Below are 11,664 nucleotides of genomic sequence, written 5' to 3' on the forward strand. Positions count from 1 at the left end.
GGGGGGGGGGGATTTTTTTTTTAAATGATAAACTAATAGGAACTTTCAGAGGCAACATTTAACTAAACCCTGCAGGATTTTGTGCCCCCCCCCAAAAAAAGTCAATGATATTCTATATTACTTGTAAACTTAAGAATACAGAAAGAACAGAGAAGACTCTGGATATGTTGCCATACCCCCACATCTGAGCATCAAGAATAAAACATTTTATCTTACACGTTGAAAGGACCACATAAGATAATTTGTATAGGTGTAACTCGCAACACAAAATATCCTAATAGAACAAAACAACCAGCAACCAGATCAAGAAAAAGACTGAGTGTGCAATGCTAAAGATCAAAGAGGCAGCTAGGTCTAATAAAGCAGTAATAATGGGTAACTTCACCTCTCATCTATAAATGCGTCATATCAGGACAAGATTAAAGAACACATTTCTCAATATCTTAAACAATTACTACTAGTAAGGCATACAAGAGGAGAGGCCACTCTCAAACTCATCCTGATTAATATGCAGCTCAAGAAATAAACAATAGGTTTAGCTATTAAGTAACACTAGCCATAAACTAATTAAGTTCTATGCAGTAATGGGCGGGACTGTAACCAAAAGCTAGAACGATGTTCCTAAGCTTTAGAGAGGAGGGTTTTAAAAGAATTAAAAGATGAAGAGCTGTGGGCACCTTACTCCGTAACTGCTCATTACAAGGAGCAGTTGTATCTTCCCATGAAGCAGCCAATACTAGACATTATCACAGGTAGAATACTAGCCTGCAAGAATCCTCACTTTGATCTGGATTAACAGTTCTTATATATGTTATTATACTAATAAAAAAATCCTCTTCTTGGCTTCAAAGTTGAAAGACAGATATTTTAAAAGGGTCCTATAGTGTCTCAATTGCAAATGCTACTGCAGTTTTGCATATGGAAGAAGTCTGGTCTGTGGAAACTCCATCTTTTGGCCTTCATATCTGCAAATATAAATAGTCTGCATGTGCACCTGTGAGTTTCTGAACACAAAAATATGGATATGAAAAAAGCCTGAACAAACAAAAAAACCCACTAAACCTAGTTTTAAGAGCAGATTTTGAAAATCTACTGCTGTGTCAAGTTTTAGCCCTAGGCAAAGTTTTTTTTCCTCTGAGATACAGTCTCATGAAAAGAGGCTTTTATAATGGAAGTGCTGACACAGCCTTTATTAGAGCCTCACAAACAGATACTGCCACAGAGAAGTTTGTAGTTCTATGACTCATATTTTTGGAGCAACAGGTACATTTTAGCAAACAAACTTAATTTGTTTTCAAATCTACTTTTACAATTAAGAAAGAATTAACATATTTAGTTCCAGGTCAATGTCAACTAGGATAACAAAATCAGTGTTATTAGTCTATATAAACATTGAAGGCATATATACGCCCACATATGACTGGACCTCTTATGTGTACACCACGATCCAGAGGCTTGACAGCTGCCTATATATATGCGCACAGTAACGTTATAGTGTGTGGGAAGGGGGAGGGAGGGGGAGGCAACCATCAATCCTCTGGATCATGGTGTACATATAAGAGGTCTAGTCAAGTGCCTGATGAATCTGTCTGTGGCTGAAGAGTCCAATTCGAGAGTGACACACCTTGTTATAAGTTTCACATATCCATATTTGTCCGATTTTGCATCCAAGCCTACACTACTTTCTTTCTCACTTTGCTTCCATTCTCTGGATCCAAGTTGTTTCATGGTGAGCTGCACCTAGAGCCAGATGTTCCCTCCAGATCAGATGGGATTCTGCACACTCCTTTCAGTTTTTTATATTGATGTTGAATGACTTAATATCAATTTTTGTACACACTGTGGTACTGCCAGAGGGCTACCCTGTTTTCTAGAGCTTCCTCAAATCTCGCTATACAAAATATTCTTGGGGATATGCTCTCCACCCGTTCTCCTGACATAGCTGATCCATCACAACCTCCTCTTCTGTATAGTGGTTTCTAAGTGCATCAGTTCTGTGCACTGCAGTACCTGTGTTTGGTATTTTGTATTCCCACTTTATTTTCAGCATCTTACATAGACATCACTGCATAATATATGTACACACACACAAGTAGAACAATAAAACTACTACATATATAGGTTTAAAAACAAAGATACTGTCAAGATGACAACTACTATTTAAGTTTTATTTACACTCTTCCATTTCAAACCAGAGGATCAACTGGCAGGCAATATGATCCACTAGTCTGAAGTAGTCTATACCATTTCTCAAACTTCTTCCCTAGAATCAGTAGCTTAGCATCTGTCAAAGCAAGGATTTTAATTCCTCCTCCCCTCTCCTAGTTCCCAGGCATTAGTTCAGCATGTAATATAAAAATGGAGCCCTCTCATCTAGGCTCAGCTCACTTTTTCAGGACTGGGCCCAAGGGGGAGTTATTTTTGGAAGAAGAGCAAATGACACAGTGAGCCAGTTCAACCTAGACTAAAATTCAGACCTGAAAATAAAGTTTGCTAGTTTTGTTCATTTTTTGCACTTCAAGATACTGCTACACAATCTGGAATGATCATCAGCTTCCTTTCATATGAATGACAGATTCAAAGGAAGGCCAGGCTAGAACAGGTTATATAGAAGGTACACATAAGAAGCTGTATGGGAAAGCCTGCTTGGTAGAAGTCAATGCTATTAAGCAGAGACATTCATGAGCATTCATTTAACAATAAAGATAATTGAACAAAAGTTCTATCAGAAAGGGGAATCTGTGTTGCTTTTTTTATTCCACTGCCTCATTATGACAGGGTCACAAAATGCTTAGATGCAGCAGTAGAGATGGATGTCGTTTTCTTGGACTTTAGCAAGGCCTTCGATACAGTGTCTCATCCTATTCTCATAAATAAATTAAGAGGCTGTGACATAGATGTTTACACAGTCTGGTAGGTGGCAAATTGGCTTAGCGGTGGCACCTAGAGAGTGGTACTAGACGGGTCAGTATAGACCTGGAAGGTTGTGGGTAGTGGGGTCCCACAGGGTTTGTTCCTTGGACCTGTACCCTTCAATATCTTCGTCAGTGACTTGGATGTGGGTGTGAAGTGTACTCTGTCCAAGCTTGTGGATGATACTAAATTGTGGGGTGAAGTGCACATTCCGGAAGATAGGGAACAATTGCAGGCAGACCTGGACAGGTTAGAAAAAAGTGGGCAATACACAATAGGATGCAGTACTACAAGGACAAGTGCAGAGTGCTGCACCTAGGGTACAAGCACATCTACTGGCTGGAAAGTGACCCTCTCAGCAGCACAGAAGCAGAAAGGGATCTTGGAGCCATAGTAGACTCCAAGATGAACATGAGTCATCAGTGTGACAAAATCATCAGCAAAGCTAACTGCACTTTATCATGCATCAGCAGATGCATGACAAATAGATCCAAGGAAGGGATGCTTCCCCTCTATGCGGCACTGGTCAGACCGCAGTTGGACTACTGCATCCAGTTTCAGGCGCTGTACTTCAAGAAGGATGTTGATAGACTCGAGAGTGTCCAGAGGAAGGCCACTTGTATGGTTACAGGCTTACAAGACAAGCCGTACGAGGAGAGACCGAGGGACCTGGACCTCTTTAGCCTCCGCAAGAGAAGGCTGATAGGTGATCTTGTGGCTGCCTATAAAATTCACTAGGGGGACGCAGCAAGGGGTTGGAGATGCTCTGTTTACCCGGGTACCTCTTGGGCAGGACAGTTGGACTGGTCTAAAAATGGCCGACTGGATCTACATTAGACTACTTCAGACATAGCATTCATTTAGACTGAGTCGGCTATTTTTAGAGCAGTCTGATCCAATGCTCTCCCCAACCTTGGGGGTCTTTAAGAGAAGGCTGGATAGGCATCTGACTGGGGTCATCTGACCCCAGCGCTCTTTCCTGCCTAGGCAGGGGGTCGGACTCGATGATCTGTTGAGGTTCCTTCAAATCCTAGCATCTATGAATCTATTCCTTAAATTGGGTCTTTAACTCCTCTAGTCTGTGAAGCTGCAATTAAAGTGGACACTACATTGCTCCTTTTTAGAGATTTTACATTGTCTTACTAGCAATTATAAATTAATCAGCTATTATCAAATTAAAAATTGTAATCTGGCTATCAGCTCTGCTTTTCTAGTTGGTCTGCGCAGCCCCAAGTCTGCAAATAGTACAAGGACAAGATCCATCAAAACCAGCATCCAGCTGGGTGACAAAGATACTGTAAAAACCAAAGTGAGGGATACTTGCTTAAATCTCTCTCTCATTCAGAATAACAGTGAGAGTATGCAGTTTCAAACATTACTACAAGTCACTCTAGAGATCTTTTACAAAGTGATGGAGTTATTAGTGGAAGTGTAGGAAATGTGTAAATAATTGAAACAGACTACATTTTTAGCAATAGCTTGTCAAGGACCTTTCACAGTGTAACCTAAGCAGGAAATGTTAAGTTCTATTCTACATGGGATTCTTACTAGCTACCCTCGCCCATAGGATACTTCATTTTTCCACTTGTGAAAAGGTACATAAATGAAGCAACTCCACATAAAAGGGAATGCCAAGAAACAGTCAAACTAAAAGTTTCTTCACAACATATTATGTTACTATTTATTACTATTGCATACTATTTATTATCTTTTTCCCAGTTTTTATTGTTAAGTACAAATTCTGGTTAGCAGACCCAGTTACAAGCATAAATTTGAATTTCATATGGATGACTTGCAAGGCAATTATGGAAGCGACAGCTTCTTTGTGAAGCAACCAAATTATTTTGCTTTACTCCGAGAATCTTACCTCAGATGTATGAGGTAGCGTAGTAGTCTTTCTTCAGTCTGTTGAATGTTTTCTTTATTGACACTTCTCTTGACTTCTCGTCTTACAGGAACAGAAAAAGTCCTTTGCCGTAGGAATGTCTGATGATTGGCTGGCATCTCTCTTAAGTCATAGATTACCACAAACATCTTCACCACAGTCTTATTGGGGTTAAATAAGGTCTAAAAAGGTAAAACAGTTGCTTTAAAAACAGAACCATTTTAGAGAGCAGCTGAATACATCAGATGTAGCAAGATATGAAAACTCAATTTTCTAAGAAATAATAATGGTTACAGATTCACTAAATGCCCTCTCTGCCCTTTGTCCTGTTTTACATAGGACATTCACTCAAAATATATTAAGGCTTAGCTTGTACTTCAGATACCAAAATTAAATGTCCATTTATTTTCTTTGCATTAAAAAGGTGATCATTAGCACAAATGTAGTACACATTAGTACTTTCATTCTATAACTGTAGTGATCATATTATTTTGAATTAATTTTGGTTCATTTCTGGTATTGGTTCCCAGCTTATACTCTTTTCTGACTACGTTACCATGCTTCCAGTAATTACAATAGACCACATTCTTATGTTCCAAAACCAAACTGAAAAATTTCAAATTAGTTAATCACTATCCTAAACTGAATTTAAAGAAAGATGCATAGTTTGGTTTTAGTTGTTAGTTGCTTCAGTTTCTAATCTCAGGAGAATAGTAATTCAACATTTAATTTAATAATGAACATTTCCAAAAAATCTAGAACATGTTGCTTAGAAATAACAAGGTTTATGCAAACAATGGGGGGAAAAAAATAAAAATCAGAAGTCACCCATTAGAAACGTTAAAAACTGGAATAGATTTTTTTCCCCCAAGGTGCCAAGCAAAAACTGGCACAAATTTTAGTAATCTAAGCTTAGGCTACTACCAACAGACTCTCTTGGGATATTTACATTCTAAAACTTAATGCTTTTTGCCAAGAGTTACTAGCACATACACATTTGTGCAATTAAAAAAAGTGTTACAAATTTTTCAACCCAAGCCTCAATTTGATGGGTACCTCTAAATCAGCTATTTTTTTCCACCAGGGAACTCCTTAGTGCAGGTGGTTTTGCCTTGCCTATACCTGACATTTGACACTCTTCCAGAAAGATTTAAGGCACAGTGTGAAAGCATGTGCATGAGAGCCAATTCATCCTCAAGGACCCCAACTCACACAATAACAACAAATAATTTAAAAAACCCCAATCCCTCATTAATCTTCTTGGTTTAAGTAAAATCACAGTCCCCTACCATCCCAGCATTTTGCAGCCCTGGGCTAGGCTGTGCAGTCTGCTCCAGAGAGCAGACTGCACCTCTGTCCCTCTGCTCCCTAACCAAGCAGTGAGGACTGGCTGACAAGGAGGTGGGAGGAGCCTGGCTGGGGAGGCAGCCCAGTCTGCAGGAAAAGGGTGGGGGAGGACTGCCCCCTCCAGGCAAACCGCCCTCGGGGGTTGGGGCCAGGGAGGGGGGTTAAACACCTGTTCCTCTGCTCAAACTTACTGCTGGTTGCAACTGTGGACCACAGATCCCAGAAGCAGGAACAGGAACTGATGAGCAACCCTGCAGAGTCCTGCTGCTATAAGTCTGGGACCGCAAATCCCAGAGACCTCGGAGGCAGCAGGAAAAGGAAGTGAACACACAACCAGAAAGCTGTGCTCTAGCACCCCTCGGCTTCTGGCTTGAGCCACTGCAGGCATGTGCCTGCATTTCCTGAATCAAAGGTAAATGTCTGTTCACTTCTGTTTCAATTTATTCTGTGCAGCTTAGACTAACTTGCAAAAATCGAATCAGTTCAGCAACCTAGTTTCATAGTTTCATTTCTGCTAGGGTCAGAAGGGACCTGAGCAGATCATCAAGTCCGACCCCCTGCCACGGCAGGAAAGAGTACTGGGGTCAAACGACACCGGCGCTTCCTGATGTCTAGTCTGAATCTACCCTCTGCCAGCTTGTGACCATTATTCCTTGTCACTCCTGGGAGTGCTCGGGGGAACAGGGACTCCCCCAATGCCTGCTGGTCCCCTCTGACTAGTTTGTAAACAGCCACTAGATCCCCCCTCAGCCTTCTCTTGTGGAGGCTGAACAGGTTCAGGTCCCTTAGCCTCAGGCTTTTTGACTGTCTGTACTTAGCCAAGATGATTTTAATGTGTTAGAGATTTATGAACACCAAATTTTAGCCACATCAGTATGTACTATAGTAGTGGAAACCGTGCAGTTACTTGTTTTCATACATGTTATTATTTGTATGCACATGTAATGCATATAATGCACCTATACAAGTCATATGGAGGCCAGTTAGAGCCCACAAAGCTTATGTTATATCTCTCTATCTACTTTGGCTGGTCTATAAGATGCAAATCTATCCTGCCTTTGATAATGATCATATACAAGGTCCCTACCAGGTAAGTTCTCAACAACCCCCTTGTGCAATTCTTATGGAGCACTCAAGGACATCAAAAAAGCTCCTCTTTGAAAGCTTATTGTTGAGAACCAGTAAAACTTTTACCAGACTTATAACCTGTTACTTACCAGTGCAGCAGGGACAGCAAATGCTTAGTAGTTTAGGTTTAAGAGAGAACAATTACTCTAACCATGTGCTCTAAAATACCTACCACTTGTATTGTTCCTGAAGGAGGTACCCGATAACCTCTTTTACCAAGGGACTCCAAAGTAATCACACCCTTACAAGAAAGAAAGAAAAAAAAAAAAAAGAGACAAGTTCAGTAGATAGATCCAAGAAATTAGACATCAGAATGCTCCAACCACATCATCACACACATTACAAAAAAATGGAACGGATACTGTAGTTAAATGAATATGAAGAGCAGAGAAGGCTACAATGTACTTAAGATACAGTTCAAGTCAGCAGCAAGGATTTTACAGCTTAATGATCTCCCTGTTTACAGATGTATGAAACAATCCACATTTTTATCTGATTTTCTACATCATTTTTTATGCAAACACTTATGTTTAATGGAAGTTAAGCTTGTGGCAAGCTACATGCCCTCCAACCAAAATCCTAAAAGACTGGAAATAAGGAGAAAAAGACTGCCATTTTCAGTTTTTTGTTACCTGTAATTACAGCAACACCACACTTCTTCAGCCCACTTAACACTCTCACTTCCACCATCAGACATCAAAACAAAAGACACCCCAACTTCAAATCTGTACTCTAATGCAAAACAGTGATCCCATAAGCTTTTGTCATATGAGCAGTTCAACATATCTGACTGCCTCACATTCCCTGTACTGGGACATTTTTTCTTCATTAGCACTATTGAGGTTACCATTAAGATTTTGCACTGGAGCTCAAATATGATGAAACTGCAGTATGCAATAATCTGTGTGCACAGATGGAGACATGCAGAATAGAATACCAAAGCAAAAACAACTGCAAGTAACATTTTGGATGATGGAAGCTTTAGGTGAATGTTGTTATAGTCCTGTGATGTATAACTGCAGTATTACATGATTTTTATGCCATAAGAATGAGAATCAGAACCATGAATCCCAACTAATCAAATAAACAATGTTATTGTAACCATCCCTGGAATTTCACAATCTACAGCATGGTCTGAGAAACGATATGAAACAATCCTACGAAAATGAAAAATAGGTGTTTGTTCCTCCCCTCATTTCTGTGAAAACATAAAAATATCCATCAGACTTGAAACAAAACAAGCCCTCCCACACACACACACAAAAGCTGCTTCAACTTTACGAAGCATTCATTTTATTCTCTTTTATTATTCATTTTGTTTTAAAGCTTTCCCAAATTGTCTTGGTAAAAAAAACTGACATTATATTTAGAGTTTAAGAACTGAATTTTTGGGAGGGCCTAGAGGTTTTTAAAATGCTATCCATTTTACAGGGATGTTTAAAATAAATGTTTACTATGTTCACTCAAATTTCTTTTTTTAAATTAGATCTTTCATTCAAAGCTGTAATTATTTATCTAGAAGCTTAAAACAGCTTGTGGAAGGCCACTAGGTTTCTGCACAAAATGACAACATAGCAGGAAGGATTTTAAAGTACACTAAAATCATACTGTCTGCATAGAAATTTAGGGCTGACTGACTTTGCTGCTCATGTGAGCTGGTATTTGAGTCCCACCAGGTTCAAAGAAGAGCTTCATCAACTTTTACCTCCAAGGAGTATACTAGCAACTGTCTAAAGCTCGTGGACAATATGCACATATTAGCCCACCAATGGGAGTGCTTAACTTTATTGATTGTTTGTACCTGTATATTTTCCATCATAAAATAAAAGCTGTGGGTTATAAAAGTTCAAAGTTATACCTGATCAACTCTGTCCTCACCCCAGGAATTATGTGGCTGCATGTTAGATTCAAGTGTAGTATGAGGGGCAAATGTCACTGCTTTAGACACAAGTTTCTTGTAAAGAGCTATTCAGATTCTCTAAAATATGCATTAGATTTCTGTGAAAGAAAATAAAACTCCCCCCCACAAAATTACCATATAGGGGGAGGGCGCATTATCATCTGAAACACTGTAGAATGACACTTCCACTGGAAGCGTCATGTGAGTGGGACAGAAGACTCCACTTGCTCCCACTTCTGCTGTAAAACCATCAACAATGCCTAGAGGGTCTAAACGATAGTTCAAGACAGACTCCTGAAAGACAGAAATGGAAACCCACACTGGGTTAGAAATGCAATATACAATTTAGCAATATAAAAGATATAGCAAAAAGTTACTGCTAGCCGTTTCTGTAACCTTTATGCATATAAAAGTTATCCATCATACAGTGATCTTACCTAATATATCAGACTTAGTTTGGTTCACATCTACACATATCATGCTTGCTCCTGCATAAAGATCATTCCTTTATGAGCAAGATCATGCTTGCTCCTACACAGAGAAAGATGAACACATGAAAATGCTCTATGCCAGGGGTGGGCAATTATTTCGGGCGGAGGGCCGCTTACTGAGTTTTGGCAAGCCATTGAGGGCCGCACGACAGGTAGCCAGGGGCAGATAAGTATTAATTTTCTAAATTTTATAGGGGCCCTGTGGGCCAGATAGAATGGCTTGGTGGGCCGCATCCGGCCCACAGGCCGCATTTTACCCACCCCTGCTCTATGCAAAGGTTTGGTACCATTCCAGCTCTTGCACTCATAGCACTTGAACACTGCTGACAGCACTAGGGACACTGATTCTCAACTAGGGTGTTGTGACACGTTGAAGTGCCTTGAGATGTTTTCAAGGGTACTATGGGGTGCAACACTATGTTAGCACTGATGGGTGTGCAAACATGATCCACAAGATAAACCCAGAAATTTCAAATAGCAATTCAAACATTCTGACGTGTTGTGGTCTTTGAGATATTTACAACAGAAGAACTACAAAAACCACATGAAAAATAAGAGCTGGCATTTTCCCAAGTGCGCCTTGAGCCAAACAAGGGGGGCCTTGAGGCTGCCATAAATAAGATAATTTAGAAATGTTATTAAAAACAAACTGCACATTTCACACACAGAACTTAGATAAGACCAGTGCACTTAGTAGCTCAGCACATATGTGAAATTTTTAACTAAAGATTTCTGAAATGAAAAGCTAATGCATTCCCAACTCCTGTGCCTCATTCACACTGATATCCAATCTACGAAACCTTTTACAGCATTTTAAGTAAACAGTTAAGACATGTCAAACGATTATAATCTAGTTCTAGTTGTTTTCTTCATCGTCCTAATATTACTTGCTTGGCAACCGTTAATGCTCTGGATCATGGCATATGTGCAAGAGGTTTATGAGACCATCACACCAAACCCTTCAGCACCATAGGTTTTGTTTGGGTTTGTTTTTTTTTGGGCTGGTGGGTGCTTGCAGGCATAAAAAACAAAACAAAACAAAAAACCCTGGTAGTTTACTTTTAACTCAGCGCATTCCTGTGCGTGCCCAGAAGAGGCAGCATGTTGCTTCTACCCATCTCTGCAATGTCTGTAAAGACTGGGTACTTTAGTGGGGCTTTATTGGCATTTTTATCTAATAGCCGATTGAATCAGCTTTAGCGAAAAGTGGCAAAAAGCCCCGCTGAAGCACCCAATCTTCACAGATGCTGAAGAGCTGGGTAGAAGTCATGTGCTGCTTTTTCTGGTAACTTGCAGTTTTTCCTTTTTTTAAAAAAAATAACCTGCAAGCAGTTCTGTGGGTGCCAAGCACCTGCTAATTTTTTTTGATGGGTGCTTGAGCCCCGGAGCACCCAAGGAGTCGGCGCCTATGTTTAGTACGTATGTGTAGGCAAGAGTATAGAGAAGTGCAGAATTTGCCATCCCCCCCACTTTAAACCAGTGAGACAGCATCCAAAAGACAGACTGAGTCCAGATGTTCAGTTTTTTGATTGTTATTGCTTCTTCCAGGGAACATCAGATTGGAACTACTGCTGACTGCCTAATGCCTTAGTGAAGGCACATTTGTTAGGGTGATGTCCCTTAGCCTTTTCCCAACTAAGTAGCACCCACAAGGCAGTGGGGGCTAAGGTTTTGAGGAACCCTATATTCGCCTTACTCTGGAGGTTGCAACATTGCAGTATTTTATGAGCTACCGTACCATGACTAGCTCCACCATGTTGCCACCTAGCCCTCCAGTTGGATGCAGTGTATGGTCTTACCCAGGACCAATCTTAATATAAATACCATTAAAAACTGTCTTACCCAACTTAAGTCAATGGACAGCCTCACAAATTGACCTAAATGGGATATAAACTGAGCCCTGAAGCTGGTATTATTGAAAACCAATTCCTAATTACTTGCTTGGGCCTCAGCCCTTTCTGATGTTCTCCTTGAGGTGACAAGTTTTTTAGGAAGCAGGA

General features: G+C 40.2%; 1 protein-coding gene across 3 annotated transcripts in view; it reads right to left on the reverse strand.

The window, feature by feature from the left end:
- FAM214A (family with sequence similarity 214 member A) overlaps positions 1–11,664 on the reverse strand; it is an 80,071-nt gene that overhangs the window by 3,509 nt on the left and 64,898 nt on the right. For all 3 annotated transcript variants that reach the window (XM_006017952.3, XM_025197032.1, XM_006017951.3), the window contains 3 exons: positions 9,309–9,467; positions 7,446–7,514; positions 4,781–4,980 (listed from right to left, as the gene is read on the reverse strand). In XM_006017952.3, coding sequence (XP_006018014.1) covers positions 4,781–4,980; positions 7,446–7,514; positions 9,309–9,467 — 428 coding nt within the window. The remainder of the gene's footprint in view (positions 1–4,780; positions 4,981–7,445; positions 7,515–9,308; positions 9,468–11,664) is intronic.

The sequence above is a fragment of the Alligator sinensis genome, unplaced genomic scaffold (assembly GCF_000455745.1).
Source record: "Alligator sinensis unplaced genomic scaffold, ASM45574v1 scaffold250_1, whole genome shotgun sequence".
Classification (NCBI taxonomy): Eukaryota; Metazoa; Chordata; order Crocodylia; family Alligatoridae; genus Alligator; species Alligator sinensis.